Consider the following 17077-nt stretch of genomic DNA (forward strand, 5'->3'; position numbering starts at 1 on the left):
GTGTTACTCCTAGGCTACGAAGCAGCAATAGACATGGGCAGCAAGCTGCCCATTGGTATATCAATCGCCAAACACGGCGCCGCACGTCTATGAAGGCGTCGATCGCAATCAAGGGAGGCTTCAATCACGCCACTTGAGATGAGCCCATCGGCGTTCCTCACCCGTTGGCCGTTACGGCTTGATCGGCTATGTTCGTCTATTGGAGTGGCTAACAAAACCTGCAGTCAAAGAACGTTAGGCCGCATCGCATTTATTGGCTATAGTGCGGCCCCAGGCGTTTGCAATCACGCGTCCGTGCCTAATTCATGCTACTACTCTGGTAGCAGCTTTGTAACCCGAAGGCACTTATCTGGAGAGGCTCCGTCTGCCTCTAAGAGCAGCGACGCAGATGACTCTACAGCGGAAAACACGCTGTATGCGACACCGGGAAGCGCGGCTGTGTTCTCGGATATTGGTCGCATGGATTCCCTATCCCCGAGGCAGCTCCGAGTACTGCTGGAAGACGCGGTTACTGCACGCGTGAGCGACCCCAACTTCTGGGCAAAGGCATCGTCGTGCGCCATGTCAATAGCGTCACAATTTAAGTTCTTCGACACCATCCGAGTTTTGGAGTGTTTTGCCGCCGCACGGCTGGACGACCGTGCACTGGTGCAGGAGTTGGTGCGCAATCTGACTCCTCAGGTCCATCGCATGGAGCCGCGGCACTACATTCAGACAATCGATGTATTCGGCCGCTTTGGAAGGTTTCCGGAACAGCTGTTCATGGAAGTGTTTTACGGTTTGATGCGCGACGCTGAGAAGTTGTACGGGTCGGAGTACGCCGAACTTTTCCTGTGCTTGAGCCGGTGGGAAATCCGCAATCCACAGTTGCTGTCTTCACTCTGCCGAGCACTATGCACAAATATAAGCCTGTTAAGGTACCACGAGCTATGCCAAGTTGCAAGTTGCGCACGTACCTTGGAGGTGGCCGACACTGCCTTCTACATGGTCCTCGATGAATGGCAGCGCAAGGAGCTGCAAATGCTAACCATTCAGGAACTCTTGGATGCCGCCAAACGCCTGCGAACGCAAGAGATAACGTGGGCGCCCTATGATGAAGCTCTACGAAAGGAGTTCGTGCGTGTAAGCGGGCGTGCAGAGGTCTGCTAATCTTGCGCAGCAAACAAAGGAAGTCAAGGATGCTGCCTGTATCGACCAGTTAGCCGATCCCTTCGACTGTTTGAACTTTCTACGACTGACGGATAGCGTTTCAAAGGTGAGTGCCGCCCGTTCAGATTTGATGAGTGAGCCGTGTATTCCGTTTTGGCTAATTGTTAGCACTGCGTTTGGTTCAACAGCGTTCAAAATGGCACAATACGCGGTTACTTGGGCTCCACAAAAATGCATATTCGCAGGTGCTTTATTTGGTTGTATACAGCGCCCATAGTGTTTTGTCGTGTTTCTTTAAACCTCACGTGCTAGAGTAATCCTGTGTTTAAACTGTCAAATGCCGCTTAGGAATTTTTGCTGGCACTTACCAAATGGTGCGAGGACGCAGCCCATAGACCGCCTACCCGCTCACAAAAACGGCCGGAGAGTCACGATCTGGTGCATCTTTACAACCTCGTGCGGTTAGTTTCCACCGATCGCGTCGTCAACATTTGTAGCGAGTACAACGTGGATTCCACCTACTTGGACAAGGCAATCCTGAAGTTCGTGACGTCCAAAGGTTTGATGATTGGCTTTTGGCAGTCGCCATTGCTCATGCAGGAGGCCTGCAGCTACGTACGCCCAAACCCATCGCCACGCAATACAAACCGAATCGCAAATACGTGCATTTAGACGACCCAGCGGTATGTTTATGAACAGATAGGCACAATAACTTCGCTAGAACCCTGGAAAACGTCGTCCCTCCCTGCAACTTGCGGAAGGAGACCTAGAAAGTGTGGAGGCTGATGAGGCCCAGACGGCGTTAGAATTGAAGGCCGAATCCGAACACATCAGCCAGATTCTGGACGATTTGGTGTGTTTGTGTTTGTTTATTCCGAATACGTGCCAGGAACCTTTGCCGCGCGGCATCGACTTCAAGAAGCCGAAGAAAGTTTCCACGCAAAGCTGCGGCAAGGCATCATTCCGGCTGAAGCCGAAAACCTTCCGCCACAAGAACGTTGCTGCAACGCAGCCACTTTAAATTTATGTAGTATACTAATCGCATTTTTACCCATCTTCGTCAATTATTGGTGTGTTATTCTGAAGTCGTTGTTTTGGCTTGACGTGGATTCTGTCTTCTCCGACTCCAAATGGCTCCAACCGATACTGAGGTGGGTTGAGTATGATATATACACGACGTGGGTGCCCTGTGCAACGTTGACCCTGCTGATAAGTTGCCGGCAGCTTCGCGGCGCCTCCGCTACTCCGCGCTGAGGAACACGTTAATGGCAGCGGCGATATAGCCTCCAATTCTGCCAGTAGACCGCCAATCTGATGCTGTTGTAGGTGATAGTTCAGTTTCGGGACGCCAATGAGGGCGTGCTGGGATCTACGCTCACTGTGCCCGTGCATCTCTCGCGTGACCGACTGGAGGAGCTGCTGCGTTCTTTGCTAGCTAGTGAGGAGCTCGAGGGCGCCGATGACGACAGCATCCGCTACACGTTCATCCTCGAGAACAGCCAGGAAATCGCAACTACTTTGGAGGCGGCGCTGGAGGCGTTAGGTGGCGAGCGTTCCGGTGAGGGCGTGCTCAACATCAAGTATGTGCCGCTATCCATCTACAAGATCAGGCCTGTGACACGGTGCTCATCTTCTCTGGAAGGTTGGTGGCGCCGCGTTTTAGTATGACCCATTGGCAGGTCACAGCGAGTCGGTGCTTTGCATGGACTTCAGTCCTGACGGAACCATGCTGGCCACTGGATCCGGTGACAGTGCCGTGCGAATCTGGGACCTGCAGACGGCGACGCCCATAAAGACTTTGAAGGGCCATACCAACTGGGTCCTGGGTGTGTTGTGGTCGCCCGATTGCAAGAGGCTCGCATCGGCGGGTATGGACGGCCGCGTGCTAATGTGGGACCCATCGTCCCCCCAATCGCATCACAGCACCCTGTCGGGGCACACCAAGGTACGTCGCGACTATAATGCACGAGCCACTAATCGCACCGTGCACCTCATTGGGGGTAACCTGCCTCAAAAGGCGGCATTGCCCATGTTGCGTTTGCGGAGTGCATTAGTAAATGCGGGCGATAAACGCTGCTGCAGGCCGTAACAACCCTGGCATGGCAGGCTCTGCACCTGCTGGACTTGTCTGTGCGAGAATACCCGCTCCTAGCCAGCGGGAGCATGGACTGCAGCATCAAGATATGGGATGTCGTCACAGGGCAGTGCATGCGCACGCTCAGTGGTCACACCCGAGGAGTATCGCAGGTCATCTGGTCAGGGGAGAAGGGCAACTGGCTCTTCAGCGCGTCAAGGGACACTTTGCTGAAGGTTTGGGACACGTCCACCGGCGGCCTCGTGAAGGACCTGAAGGGCCACGCTCACTGGGTCAACACGTTGACTTCCAACACCCACCGCGTGATCAAGTGCGGCCCATTTTCTGCGGACAACTTCCAGCGCGGCCACACGCAATTCTCCGGAATAGAGGAGATGGTGCAGGAGTCGCAGCGGATCTACAAGAAGTTCATCGGCGAGGTGGGTTCGACTTTGTCGTTGGCCATTCCGTCGAGCAGTCCGGCCAGGAGAGGCTATTATCCGGCTCCGACGACAACACGATGTTTATATGGCTTCCCCACGCGCAATCGCGTAAACCGGCGCATCGTCTCACCGGTCACCAACAGCTGATCAACCACGTGTCGTTTTCGGCAGACGGCAGGTTCTTCGCGTCGGCGTCGTTCGACAAAACCGTGCGCATCTGGTGCGGGATAACGGGCAAGTTCCTGCGCGTTTTGCGGGGGCACATAGGTCGGGTGTACCGCGTCGTGTGGAGCTGCTGCGGGAACCTCCTCGTGAGCTGCAGCTCCGACACCACCCTCAAGCTGTGGGATGCGGCAACTGGTAAGCTGAAGTTCGACCTTCCAGGCCATGCCGACGAGGTTTACACGGTCGATTGGAGCAACTGCGGGCGCACTGTGGCTTCAGGTGGGTGATTCGTGTTGTAACTTCGTGCCGTTGCATCGCCACAAGCTCTGTCTACATGCGTCTGAGTTGAGTAGCGTTGCCATAACAGTGTGATAGTAGTGTATGTGCAATTTGCCTCGTAACTTCTATCCTTTTACCACCTATACAACCACCGTGTTTGCCATCGTGTGCCCACAAACGCCCTTTCGGCGCCAAACAAGCGCATGGTCAAACCACGAAACGTGCTGGCCAAACGTGCCATGTTTCTGCCTCGCAATTGCGGCCGAAACGGTTCGTCGCCAACAAACATCTGTGCCCATGTTCTTGTGCCATATGTGTACGCTTTGAGTGATTTGGTGTTTTCCTTCTGCGTGGAAGGCCACGCGGTCCAACAGAGCCTTTGCGAAGGCGGCCAAAACATGCCAAAAGGGCTGTCTATTCACTCCTGGTGCTTCGTGTATCTTCCACGTGCCACAATGTGCCCGGAATTGATGATGTGCAGGCGGCAAAGACCGCATCGTGAAGCTATGGTGCCACTGAAATGTGCGAGTCTCCTCCGGCCAACGGGGTCTGCGGCAGGCCAAGTCCAGTTGTATTACATCGGCACTGCGCGAAGTAATGTACAACACTGAGTACGAGCTGGTGGTGAGGCTGCTGCAGCACTACTTCGGCGCGCAGGTGGCGAAGGTCGGAGGCGCGATCCTTCTCCGCGGCCAAGTGACTCTGCAGCGGCTGCTGAGCCAACCGCACTTCGACTTCAAGAGCGTTCGCAATAGCTTAATAATCTTAATCCACCATGGCTTCGTAGACTACGTGTTGCAGCCTCCGCAGGCAGGCGGTCGCCGCTCTGCGGCTGTGCTGTACTCCATGAACTGCGAGCGCGTTCTGGCGTTCCCTCTCCTGCCCTTCGGCTGCGTCATGGCGAAGAAGGAGCTGACGGAAGCCTGCTGCGCCATCCTGGCGCTGGCGGCGAAGCGTGGTACTATATCGCAACGGCGACTCTGCGAGCTGTGTGTCGCCGATCTGTCCTTGCGGCCCGAGGATGTCGCGTCCTCCGTGGCCAGTTTGATGCAGGCGGGATACCTGAGTAGCTGCGAGTCATACCGCCATCGCTTGACGACTGCGGAGGTCACGTCGAGAGGCACGGACCCAAACGACCCGCTGGCGGCAATGAACTCCGCCATCTATCACGTGATGCAAGGCGCGGAGCTCACTGGCGCCGACGGCCCCATGTTGCGCGTAAACTCGCAGTACGTGGTTGACCGTTTGCTGAAGGAAGAGATCGTGAACCTCGTCTGCAGGCGGGTGGGCGACCTCCCGCTGCTCCGTGCGATCATGAAGGTGCTTCTGGACAACCCGCGGAAGGAGTGGCCGCATGTGGTGGAGTACACGCAGCTGGAGTCGAATGTCCTCCGCGTCCTGCAGGACGAGTTCGGCAAGAGCCAAAGCGGAGAGCAGGTGATGCGTCTGCTCAGCGCGCTGAACAAGCACCCCGACAACCTCGTCCGGTACGAGGCTGTGACGCGCAGCTACTACTTCGACTGGGACAAGGCTAAGGGCATGTTGCGCAGAAAGACCATTTTCGGGTGGGTGATCCGTCGTACTACGTTAACGGCGCGCAGGTGCGTGCGGCAGCTCTGCGGGCTGAAGTCTGCAAGGGTATGGAGCCTGCTGGTGTCGACGAACGAGAAAAATAGCCACGCCACGTTCGACGCGCACATGGTCAGCACCAGGGCGCTCGTGTCAATGCAGACCGCCAGGGGCATCCTGTACGGCCTGACGCTGCGTGGTCTCGCGAAACACCACGAAACGGTAGGAGGATTAGCGCATACAAGGATACCAAATATGTCAGGACGCCGTGGTTACCACCATGCCTGCGACAAACACCAGCGACAGGCACGTGCTGTCGTTTTCGTCAAGCGTCGAAAGCGTGGGTTTACAGCAAAGGGTTGAGCTCAATGCCCTCAGACATACCTCCAGCTCATGAAGCACTCGTTCAAGTTCGCCTCCAACCTCCTGGAGCGACTGGGCTGCGAGCGAGTGGGCGTTTTGAAGAGGTAAGATGCGCGCACCTGTCAGTGAGCCCAGTGCAGCTTCTTCACGGCGACCGGGAAGAGCGAGGAGGTGTACTCGCGCAACCTCAAGGCGTGCGACACCGCGGAGGCCCACCTCTTCCATGTGCTGAAGTTTGTGGTTCTGATGCAGCGCCTTTAGTGCGGAAGGCAGCGACACGCATCGCATGGCCCACACACGCCGGGCAATCCGTCCGGTATATTACGTTCGGGCGCACACACATCCCATTTTCAATGGCAGTTGATGACTATTTCCGCCTAATATGGCCGCTTAGAGACATTTATGCAGTCGGTGAAGACCGTCACTTAGCGCGTAGGCCGGCATGTCAGAAGTCGCCGGGTCGGACAGACATGACAGCACTGCAACATCGCCTAACACATATAGGAACGTCTAACACACGCCACAGAATCCATCCGGCCGAGGGGTGTCGGCCGAGCTCGGCTCTCACGACATCGCCTCGCACCGGCTGCTGCGAAGTGCACACCGTTGCGATGCGGACTTTGCCGGGAAGCATGGCAAGGGAAGTCGTCAGAAAGGTTGGTGGGCAAAAAATAATAATGAACGGTATCGCCGACCCCTCCAACTGCTTGTTTTCCCCGCTGGGATTCTAACGCGAACGACACGACCGGAGAAGGTCGGACGGAGCTGAGCGGTTTGGGAAAAACGATGAGGAAGGTTGACGGCGATAATGGCGTGGCGACGAAGCCATCTGCTCGCCCGCCGATGCCTTCGTCGCGAGTGCCCACCTTCGTGTGGATGCTGCTTAACATTTCGTGCATCGGCGCATTGTTGGTAGAGGGCAACGCCATTTTGACGCCATACTGGCGCACCGCTGAAACAATTGGTGGGTTGGAAGTACGTTCTGAGTAAAGGAGCACGTGCAGCGTACAGCTACATGTTGATGGGGACCCGCCGACAGCACATTGTGGGCACTACGCACTTCGGCCTCCTCAACGTGAGTTACGACGAAGGTTCGCTAATTCAGCCGTGGGAGCAACGGCTGGAGAGCGTGAGGGTACGTCGCAATTTGTCGCACAAACAACTGGTTTCAGGCCAAGGCCTTCACCGCTTTCCAGTTTCATGACCAGGACGGCAAAGGGACGTACCGCAGCATCGAGGCTAGCTTCTGCCCCGAAGCGTGCAAGTCTGCTATCATGATTCGCATCAATGCGTATGAAAGCATGATCGCCGTCAACAAAAAGGTTGGTGCGGTGGGCAGTGGACTATATGAATGCAGCTTTTGTTGGCCCTGGTGCTGGGCTGCGTTATGGGCGTCATGGGCATCGCGTGGTACGTGTTTTTCGAGGAAAGCGTCATGATATCTGCGGTAAGTTGCGGCGATGGCGGCGCCGAAAACTGGTTACAGGGATTTTGGGTATCTGCCGCCGCCCTGATGGCCGGCACCACGCACTACTGGTCGGGACGCATGCGCGTTTTCTGGACTACCGTTCTCTTCTCGCAACAGGTATTTCACTGCGCTGCGGACGACAGCACATGGCGTACAGGTACCGTACCCGCATGACGGGCTGAATGTGCGCTACACGTACATGGTCGCCGCGACACTGGTATGCAACGCATTGCTGCTGTCACTGTCCGGCGCAATCTGCGCGGGTTTGCACACCTATCGGATGAAGAGGTCGTTGCAAGCGCACCTGAGGAAGCAGCAGGAAGGCGTTGACCCCTTTAACGACCCCACGTCGTTCAACATGTTCCAGCAGGGTGTGCCATCGGCGCCTCCCGCGGGGCCGCCCCAGGCCAGCCTCAACCCCGGGCAGCTGTTCTCCGGCATCGGTTTCAACCAAGCGCAGCAGCCAAACTACCAGTACCAGGCGAACTCCGCCACGGGTCCTTCCATGTGGAACACGAACCTGTCTTACTAGTGGGAAACACGAGCCATTTTACTGACAAATGCAGCAGACATAAAACTGTAAAATACCTCCATAATATGGTTACATCGCCGTTCTGCCGTGGCTCGGCTTCCCGTAACGCCGCGCGGAGTGCCGCCGGCAGCCAGGAAGGCCTCGCAAGGCCATGGAAGCGCATGGCACAAGGGCCTACGGTGTCACAAAATGCGTATACCAACCAACACACAACGCTGCTTACAAAGCCTCCAAACGGCTAAGCGCGGGAATGAGGGTAGACGACTTCCAAGCTGTTACGCTTCAGATAATCTGTGTGACCCTTGGAAGTCCACGGCCAACCCGCGCCTCCGCACACAATATTTACCGATTACAAGTAACTGATAAATTAAGACCGAGCTCGCGGGCGAACGTCAGCTTCTGCCTCGCACGACCCCGAGGCACATTGCCCAGGCTGGGTGATGGGGAGGAATGGGCGGCCACACTGACACCGACGACGGCGGTCATCCATCGTCAACACCCGTTTATTTCCGCGGCTAGAAACATATTCTATACGCTCGCGGACTCTGCGGCTTCTGTTTGATTTGTAAGTTTCAGTAGGCTGTCAGGCGATTCGGCGACAGCGCGACACCCTCGGCAATTCGCGCTGAACACGGGCCCAAAGCGGGGGACGGCGCGCCTGTTATTTGCAAAAGTGCCAAAAGGTGTCATCTGCTGCGTGTAGTGTGGAGGATTCGCCACAGGCCAGGCAGTGTCGTTCCACCGTTTGAGGGAGCCGTGCTGGAGTTAGCGTTGTCGCCCCTCGCACCACCGCTACGCCGTTGCGTGACCGTTTCATATGTTTACAGTTCCCACATTGCGCTGCAAGATCGTTTAAAATGGCGAAGAAGCCCGATCCGAATCAGATAGTCTACGGTAGGTTATGGAGCCTAACGAATTGACGCCCACGCAGTGTACCTCCGCCAATTGGGTGGCGAGGTTGCGCCGTCTTCCGTGCTGGCCCCGAAGCTGGGTCCTCTTGGTATGTCCCCCAAGAAGGTGGGCGACGACATCGCTAAGGAGACCGCCCACTGGAAGGGCATCAAGGTCACGGTGAAGCTGACCATCCAGAACAGGCAGGCCAAGATCGAGGTGAAGCCATCTGCGACGGCGCTGCTGATCAAGGAGCTGAAAGAGCCGCTTCGTGATCGTAAGAAGGTGAAAAACATCAAGCACAGCGGTAACCTGACGTGGGACCAGCTGATGACTGTCGCCCGCACTATGCGCGAATGCTCCATGGCCAAGACCCTCTCCGGCACGGTGAAGGAGATCCTCGGCACGTGCTTCGCCATCGGCTGCACTATCGACAACGAGAAGCCGCGCGTGCTCCAGGAGAAGATCGACAACGGCGAGATTGAAATCCCCGCGCAGTAACACGTCTTAATGTCGCATGATGGTTTACTCATTGTCGGCCGCCACAGTGGTTATCGTGGTACTCTGCAACTTCTTCTCATCGCTGCGTTCACTGGTTGTCCATAATGTCGCGTCCGCTTCCGTAATCCAGCGCCATTCGCATTGGGAGGCGTTGTTCGCGCCAGGGCGCGCGAGCGTCTGCACGGTACGAAACCGGCGCCGCAGCTAACACAGCAGCAATGTGGCCGCCAACGCGGTTCGCTAACAACTAAATGCGGCCATATGAGTCGCGTATTTGTCAAGCAGGCGCCCCGGCTCGTCCGCCAGCATCTGCCACTTGTCCAGACGCTTAGCGCTTCCGCGGTTGTGGATGCGCTGGAAGATGCCGCGAATTTGCGCCACCGCGACTCCTACGTGGAGGAATTCATCCTCCGCTGCGAGTCTCGTGCGCTGGCTCTGCTCCCCGATTTGAGGTGTGTTGGCCGTAGAGCGTGAGCACGGATGTGCAACAAGCTCAGGTTAAGCGGCATAGTACGGTCTCTTTTCGCGTTAAAGCGGGCTAATGTGCGGTCTGGTACGTTTGCTGACGAGGTGTGTGAGCACATGTCGGTGAGACTCTTCATTATCGCACCAGGTGGCGAGATTCCTACTAGAGGAATGCGCCACGGGGAAGTTGTACGACGGATTCCTCGACTGCTGTACTGCCAACGACTTGCTGCTGCTATACAAGGCATTCGCAGTGTAAGGTGCATCTGTAGTGGAATGAACCATGCTGCCAGTGTTGGATACTTCAACGTCCGGCTCTACACTCTCTGCATGGGTCTGCTTGCGACTCAGACACCGCATATGATCCCCGCCGACTGCTGCGTTTTCTTCCAGTCACATGTGAAGTACGTAGAAGCGCTGAAATCAGGCGGCTTTCACAATTCGGACCATGCGAACACTCCGGAAATGATCTTGTGCCCATCACTTGCCACGGAGATCACGCTGCGCTTCCTGCAGCAGGTAAGCAATTCGCACCCAGGCAAAAAGTTGTCTGACTGTGTTGCTGAGTGTAAAGTACGCTTAATCCAAAACCTTTGCCTGCTGGTTATGCCACCGCTCACCCCAATGCAGGATGACGCGACACCAGAGGACCTCACCGTCTTTGCCGAGTGGCTCGTGCGTATGGGGGACTACTACGTAAGATGATTGACAAAATATATGCCTGTATAGGCATGCAGGGCATTAGTGACGAGTTATCTGGCCGTGTGGCTGCGCTGCATCGGGCATTATCGCCAAAAGCTGTCATGTTCAGCGTAGATCACATCCACAGGTAAGGCACAATTGCACTGAGGCAGATGGTCACAGGCTCGTTCAAAGCACTTGCAAAATCAAGGCCCACATGGAACCGCTGCACCTGCCATCGTCGTTGCTTTTCATCCAAAGCCTTTTGCACGAAGCGGAGAGGTAGGGCAGAGCATCGGCATGCACCAGTGGCGCAGGCGCAGCGACATTCACACGTACGAGAACGCTTTAGCCACGTTGCACGCAGTGGAAGACATGGCGACGTTGCCCTTCGAACTCGTAAGCGGTGGGTCTACGAGCTGCGCGGCAGAAGCTTTCTGCAGGGCTCCTGTATACCGTGGTCAACAACGTTGGCCCTGGCGATGCTGAGCGCGTGCGAGGTATCCTCCGAAAGCGGATACAAGGTTCAGGCACTGACGAGGTGGAGTTTCGCAGCGTGCCAATGGAATATAAAATTGACACGTGCCCCCCCGCGGTGGTCGCAGTAAAGGTGTGTGAACCTGTTTGTGGCATTAAGATTCTGCAGCTACGGGAAATGCTGGAGCGTCTAGACATAAGCCACCGTATCTCCGCAACGTAAAACCCCCTCCAAAAAGCACTGCGAGGGGGGTGAATGTCTCTCCGTGTGGATTGTGATGTGTATTACACGCGTACGAACGGAGGCTCCACTACGGCAGTGACGGGCCACGGAGCGACTTCCATCGGTCAACTGTATCGCAAAATATAGTATAGCATGGTTAGACACTGATGCCACTGTAGAAACTGGCGCCGATGACGCATCGGCGATGTTCATCTCGGCTCATGCGCGTTACCTCGACTTTGGCGGATTCGGGCGCGACCTTCTGCTCATATCCGTTCTGTTTGCAACCGTAACTCCGGCTGTAAGCGGCATTCGGCACCAGGCGTGTGGACACGACTCCTTTTGGACGCCGTCCAGCCTGGGTAGGTGTGGATTCCAACGGCAACTCTGCACCAAGGATGCCTACATACCGCCACCAGCGTATCGCAACTTCGTAGATCAGGGATGGCGCGGCACCACCTGGGAATACGGCGCATCCGCCGATAAGGAGGTCAGGATTCACGGGCTTCGCAGCACCCCCGATGGAGCGGCATTCGGCAATGTCTCCTTTAGCGCAGGCCCAAAATTTCCGTCGAGCCAAGCGTATCAAGCGCCCATCGGGCAATACAGCTACTCGGGTTATTACGTTAACGAATACGACAGCGGGGTAAGGCCGCATGCCAACCGATACGCATACCGGTCGTTCAACGATGGGACGCAAGGCGGGTATTCCTATGCGAACATGCGCAACCACGCGTATGGGCATCCTCCATTCCCCGGTAATTCGTATCAAACCCAGGTGTCGTATGATCGCGCAGTTGGATATGGTGCGTACCACTCATACCCGGGCTATGATCGCCACCGCGGCCCTGCTACCCGCTACGGAATGCAAAAGTGGCACTCGTCGTCAGGATTCCCCAACAAGAGGCCATATCACCCGGGCATGGCGAGGTTCTCGCCAGCGGCGGATGGGCGGCATGCGCCCTTCGAAGCAACTAGGGATACGCGCGCCAGAGGCGGCGTGTATGGTAGTGAGAATGTGAGAGAGTTCTCAGCCGACGACGAAAAGGAGCAATACGGAGAGTCTGGGCTCACAAACAGGGAGTACTTCTGCTCGTTTCGTGTGTACAATCAGCTGACGTGGATGAACGACTTCACACCACACGAGGAATGGCCGGGCGTGTCGAAACTGAAGCACGGGGAGGTGTTCAACGTCATGATTCGTCATTGGATGACACCGGTGCGTGCTGTTGCCCTGTCGCTTGACAAGATGGCCGAGTGCTGCCTGGTTGCCGACGGCATCCCCCCTGAGCTGTCGACCCCGACGGTGAAAACGCATTTCAAGGCCGACAAGATCGTGCAGGTGAAGCTGAAATGGCCGCAGGAGTTTGACGACAAGGGCAGGCCCCTTGTGGTGATGCATTTCCCGAATGGTGACCCACCGGCGTCGTACAGCGCCGGCGACCTCGCGTGGAGCATCCCGCTGATGATCAACGGCAACCAGGCCATCATGAAGCTCGAAGACAGCAACCATGTCGCGCTGATGTACCTCTGCGAGTTGGGTGCGCCCTTGATCGACAACAAGCGTTACGGTTTTGCGGATTTCCTGGGAAAAGGCGAACGGATCCAGTTGCAGATCACGCATACGCCGCATCATCCAGATCATATCACCTACCGTGCGTGCGTGCCGTGGGCGTCGCCCAAGAGGCTGGAGTGGGCCCGGAAGTTTCCTGAAATAAAGGAGATGCTCGCGCCTTGCGGTAAGTTTGTGCCAGCCACACCGACTAAACCCTGATCAGAGTACAACCGCAACTTCTTGAATGTTATTGCTCGCAGCCCCGCATATCGTAACATGAGTTTCGGCAACCCAGAGATGCCGCCGTCCGATTACAAGCCAGAGCCGCATGGCAGCAACCAGAAGGACATCTACTCGTTTCTTCCCACCGCGGAGAAGCCGCTCAGCATCAGCGAATTCACCAAAAGCATCGGCGGCAAGCTCAAAGACGTGCTCAGGTACCTCCTGCTGCAGACTAAATCGCCCGTGGACCCGAACACGCCCATACCCGTGAACCTGGCCAAGACGATCTACAACTTCGTGTCTGGCCGTACAGAGTTCAACGACATCGACACGTATGCGAGGGCGTACGAGATCGACCAACTCAAGGAGAAGAGCATCGTCGTTAGTCTGGAGAGACCGCCGGTCGTTGTGCTGATGGGCCACATAAACCACGGCAAGACAGCGCTGTTCGACATGCTGACTGGCACCTGTAACGTCGAGAAGGAGCCCGGGCAGATCACGCAGATGGTCCGCACGCACAGCCTCACGGGCGAACGTGCGATGACGCTCATCGACACGCCCGGCCACGAGGTGTTCGACGCCATGCGCAGGTGCGGCGCGACCATCGCCGACATCGCGCTCGTAGTGGTGGACTCGACGGAGGGGCTGATGAAACAGACGCGCGAGTCCATCAACCTGTGCAAGCAGCTCGGCATCCCGTTCATCGTGGCCGCCACGAAATGCGACCTGCCGAATGCGCGCAACCGTGCTGAGGAGCTGGCGCTGCAGCTGAGTGAAGAGGGCGTGGTGATCGAGGGTCTGGGTGGCGACATTCAGTTTCTGCAGGTGTCTGCAAAGGAAGACACTGACAGCGCGAAGCAATCGATCGTCGACGCCATCATGCTCCAGGCTGCTGCCAGTGACGACCACGTGGTAACGGAGTCGCCCGGCACCATCGGGAGGGGCTACATTCTCGACTCTGGCAAGGGCAACCGCACCCCGCCGTTCTGTCTGGCCATCGTCAAGCAGGGGAAGATCGCCAAGGACAGCTACTTCGTGTCAGGCAAAACCATCGCAAAAATTAAAGGTCTGAAGACGCACGCGGGCAAGCGCGTCACCAGCGCCGTGCCATCTCAGGCGATTTTGGTGGAGGGTTTCGAGGACGGAATCCTGCCGACCCCAGGCGACTCGTTTGTTGTCTACACCGACGAGGAAAGCGCGCGCGTGTTAACTGACGACAAGATCGACACTGAACGGGAACAGGTGGCGGCGACCGAACTGCAGCGCATAATATACGAGGGGATCGATGCGCTGGCTGGACGTGCAACCGAGGACACCACAGTCAAACGCGTGCCAGCGCTGGTAAAAGGCGCGACACAGGGCCTGGTGGACGCACTGAAGCACGCGTTATCCGCCTTGAATGTCCAGGGCATGATGAGCACTGCGGTGTACGAGATAGTGGAGGCGACGGCAGGCCCGATATACCAGGTGAGCAGCGCAGTTCACACGCCCACATAGAGTCTCAGTCGGACATAACATCGGCCTATGGCGCTAATGCGGTGATCCTCGCGCTAGACAGCCCACTGAGGGTGGATGCGAAGGTTCGACGTTGCTCGATCCCAGTCAATCACTTGCAGAGTGACGCCAAGAAACACAACGTCACGGTCGTCAGCAGTGAGGTTATCTACGACCTGATGGAGAAGGCTCGCGAGCTTCTGGCGCAGCGCCTCGGCGACCGGCTGCTGACTACGCCGTACGGCAGTGCGCGGGTACTGAAGGTGTTCGACGCAGCGAAGGTACGGCTACCGAGTACAGAACCATATACAGCGCTTCAGAATGCCAAGGCTGCTGGTTGTGTCGTCCTCAAAGGCAGAATCCCCAAGAACAGCGCCATCCGCGTTCTACGCAACAACAGGCCGGTATACGCGGTGAGTCGGCACCATGTACCGCTGATTACGCGCAGGGTAAAATAGCGTCGCTGAGACACACAACGGACAGTACCGATGAGGCGGTTGAGGCGCAGTCGTGCGGCATGACGTTCGAGGGGTGGAACGACGTGCAGGTCAACGACGTCGTGGAGGCTTATGAGCCGTAGCGCACCAGCACACATCTCACCAGCTCCAATTAATTAGTTGCAAAATGTCTACGACGCACCCTACTAATATAACCACTGAGTGGGACGACTTGCAGCGCAAGCACGGCAACCTGCCGAAGATTGAAATCCCCGAAACAAATGAGGTCCGCGACGCCCGGCTTGTGGAAGTCGCCGAGCACGAGCTCATGCGGGAGGCGCGCCTCGAAGCGTGGAAGAAGAAGGTGCAATCGAGGAAGCAGGTTACGTTTGGGGTCCCCGTCACGATCACCGCGGACAACTTCATCCGCGAGGTTACCAATGCATCCAAGGCAACAGATTGCGCGTCCAAAGAAGACAGCGATGATGGAGATGGTCCCCAAGAGGGCTGTGGTCCAAACGCTGCACCATCGCAGCCCGATCTGCTGTCTACCGCTGGGCAATACATCCCAGTGCTGCTTACAGACGACCGGAAGGAATCAGTGTACCTGCGGGATGCGTGGAATGAACTTGCTCGCCGACATCCAACTGTGAAATTCGCAATCGGAAATGCTGATCGAGTCCTGCGTGCGGAGGGTAAGGCAGTGAAAGCACCGTCATCGATTCTGCTTTATTTCGGCGGGAAATGTATCATGCAGAAGCCCGCACTTAGCATATTCCAAGGGCTGACATACGATATTTCTGGTGATAAAGTGGAGTGCCGCATCGCATCGTCCCTCGAAATACTCCTGAATAGCGTTTCTGGGCACGGAGCTTTCCTGAGGCAGCAAATCAATTGTTCCACATCGGATTCCGACTCCAGTTCGGACAATGAGGACGACCGAGCATTTAGATCGGCGGGTAAGGCGTTTCAGCGTGACTTCTTATCGCAAATCACGGGTGGCAAATCCCGTGTTAGAAGGGAATCAGATTCCGAGTCTGACCGTGACGTCGGTAAAACGTATACATCGTGGGTGTTCGATCGCGCTTTCAGATAACCATTTAATGGCCACAATGATGTGGACGCTGCTTAGGCACAGTGGAGCAACGCATAAACAATGGAGCGGTATCATTTGCCTTTTTTGTTTTATATTATACTTCTGCAAACAAAAACCCCTACTTCTAATTTGGATAGCTGCTGCTCCTATTTCATTGTCTAACATGTGGATCCGTTTTAGTCGTGCCTTTTTTTAAAAACGCATCGACCACGTTGAGAGTGCATTGAGATATTGCATTAAGTGAAGTAGTTTACGTTTTTGCTGTTTGGCTGAATGACTGGTTCTGCTGCGCTACCACAGCCGATAACTACTGTACTGTAACCCAATTGCAGTTAACACACCGACATGTATTTAACAATTATTGCGCCACCTGAAGGTGCCCATCCGTGTCGTGGAAGTAACCAACGTGCTGGTAGCGAGGGCAGCGTCCTCTAGTGAGTATTGCCGCGACATCTGTAAAAAGACAGTTTGTAGCGCATGAAGTGTGGGACGGTGCGCGAAATGCCCCTCCAATGTGACGTGGTTTTGTCGAGCGTGGCTAAGGGGTTAGGGTTCCGTATACTGAGGCGTGACGCCTTTGACGCTGGGACCAACTTCGACTGGCTAACCATGAAGCATGGCAGTTGTACGATTCATGAAATCTACAGCCGTATTAACCACCTCATAAACAGCAGCTTCATGTTCTACCGTCTAGGCAGAATGCGTTAATGTAAGTCAAGAGGCAACTACGATAAAGATTGATCCTATAAGTGCTACGTGGTGAAATTAATACGCTTTGCACAGATGCAGGCTGCATTTCTGTGGCTATCAAGTTACAAATCTAGTACCAAGCTGCACTGAGCCGTCACTCACCCGAGCCATAAGGCAGTAGGTAGCGTGATATTTAAGGTGAAGCCGAGCATAAAATATCTCGTATAGTTAGATGTATGCATTCGACACAATGACAACCAAGCAGTAAAGTGTGCTATGAAAGCAACGATGTATAATATAAGG

The 17077-nt window shown here is 55.8% G+C and overlaps 8 protein-coding genes across 8 annotated transcripts; all 8 read left to right on the forward strand.

Annotated features, from left to right (window-relative positions):
* Positions 1 to 138: 138 nt before the first annotated feature.
* On the forward strand, positions 139 to 2170 carry BBBOND_0203070 (hypothetical protein, conserved; the record flags this gene model as incomplete). The annotated part of the gene is made up of 6 exons (XM_012911882.1): positions 139 to 1122; positions 1160 to 1255; positions 1498 to 1708; positions 1750 to 1832; positions 1871 to 2002; positions 2039 to 2170. 6 exons carry the CDS (start codon positions 139 to 141, stop codon positions 2168 to 2170), a joined length of 1638 nt encoding a protein of 545 aa, XP_012767336.1.
* Positions 2171 to 2279: 109 nt separating this feature from the next.
* Positions 2280 to 4118, forward strand: BBBOND_0203080 (WD-repeat protein, putative; the record flags this gene model as incomplete). The annotated part of the gene is made up of 5 exons (XM_012911883.1): positions 2280 to 2300; positions 2476 to 2791; positions 2829 to 3094; positions 3232 to 3663; positions 3702 to 4118. The coding sequence occupies 5 exons, from the start codon at positions 2280 to 2282 to the stop codon at positions 4116 to 4118; spliced, it is 1452 nt and encodes a 483-aa protein (XP_012767337.1).
* Positions 4119 to 4707: 589 nt separating this feature from the next.
* On the forward strand, positions 4708 to 6303 carry BBBOND_0203090 (RNA polymerase III subunit RPC82 helix-turn-helix domain containing protein,putative; the record flags this gene model as incomplete). The annotated part of the gene is made up of 5 exons (XM_012911884.1): positions 4708 to 5675; positions 5712 to 5901; positions 5942 to 6019; positions 6058 to 6146; positions 6183 to 6303. The coding sequence occupies 5 exons, from the start codon at positions 4708 to 4710 to the stop codon at positions 6301 to 6303; spliced, it is 1446 nt and encodes a 481-aa protein (XP_012767338.1).
* A 525-nt stretch (positions 6304 to 6828) lies between these two features.
* Positions 6829 to 8042, forward strand: BBBOND_0203100 (hypothetical protein, conserved; the record flags this gene model as incomplete). Its single annotated transcript, XM_012911885.1, has 6 exons — positions 6829 to 7006; positions 7047 to 7177; positions 7215 to 7364; positions 7400 to 7489; positions 7529 to 7627; positions 7668 to 8042. The coding sequence occupies 6 exons, from the start codon at positions 6829 to 6831 to the stop codon at positions 8040 to 8042; spliced, it is 1023 nt and encodes a 340-aa protein (XP_012767339.1).
* An 857-nt stretch (positions 8043 to 8899) lies between these two features.
* BBBOND_0203110 (60S ribosomal protein L12 protein, putative) lies at positions 8900 to 9434 on the forward strand (the record flags this gene model as incomplete). Its single annotated transcript, XM_012911886.1, has 2 exons — positions 8900 to 8936; positions 8974 to 9434. 2 exons carry the CDS (start codon positions 8900 to 8902, stop codon positions 9432 to 9434), a joined length of 498 nt encoding a protein of 165 aa, XP_012767340.1.
* A 261-nt stretch (positions 9435 to 9695) lies between these two features.
* Positions 9696 to 11280, forward strand: BBBOND_0203120 (hypothetical protein, conserved; the record flags this gene model as incomplete). The annotated part of the gene is made up of 9 exons (XM_012911887.1): positions 9696 to 9886; positions 9932 to 10004; positions 10048 to 10154; positions 10193 to 10418; positions 10530 to 10595; positions 10637 to 10728; positions 10764 to 10862; positions 10898 to 10986; positions 11024 to 11280. 9 exons carry the CDS (start codon positions 9696 to 9698, stop codon positions 11278 to 11280), a joined length of 1200 nt encoding a protein of 399 aa, XP_012767341.1.
* Positions 11281 to 11485: 205 nt separating this feature from the next.
* On the forward strand, positions 11486 to 15131 carry BBBOND_0203130 (elongation factor Tu GTP binding domain containing protein, putative; the record flags this gene model as incomplete). Its single annotated transcript, XM_012911888.1, has 5 exons — positions 11486 to 13019; positions 13059 to 14524; positions 14563 to 14637; positions 14674 to 14964; positions 15000 to 15131. 5 exons carry the CDS (start codon positions 11486 to 11488, stop codon positions 15129 to 15131), a joined length of 3498 nt encoding a protein of 1165 aa, XP_012767342.1.
* Positions 15132 to 15175: 44 nt separating this feature from the next.
* Positions 15176 to 16084, forward strand: BBBOND_0203140 (hypothetical protein, conserved; the record flags this gene model as incomplete). Its single annotated transcript, XM_012911889.1, has 1 exon — positions 15176 to 16084. One exon carries the CDS (start codon positions 15176 to 15178, stop codon positions 16082 to 16084), a length of 909 nt encoding a protein of 302 aa, XP_012767343.1.
* Positions 16085 to 17077: the final 993 nt, after the last annotated feature.

Source organism: Babesia bigemina (genome assembly GCF_000981445.1).
Source record: "Babesia bigemina genome assembly Bbig001, chromosome : II".
In the NCBI taxonomy this organism is placed as follows: domain Eukaryota; phylum Apicomplexa; class Aconoidasida; order Piroplasmida; family Babesiidae; genus Babesia; species Babesia bigemina.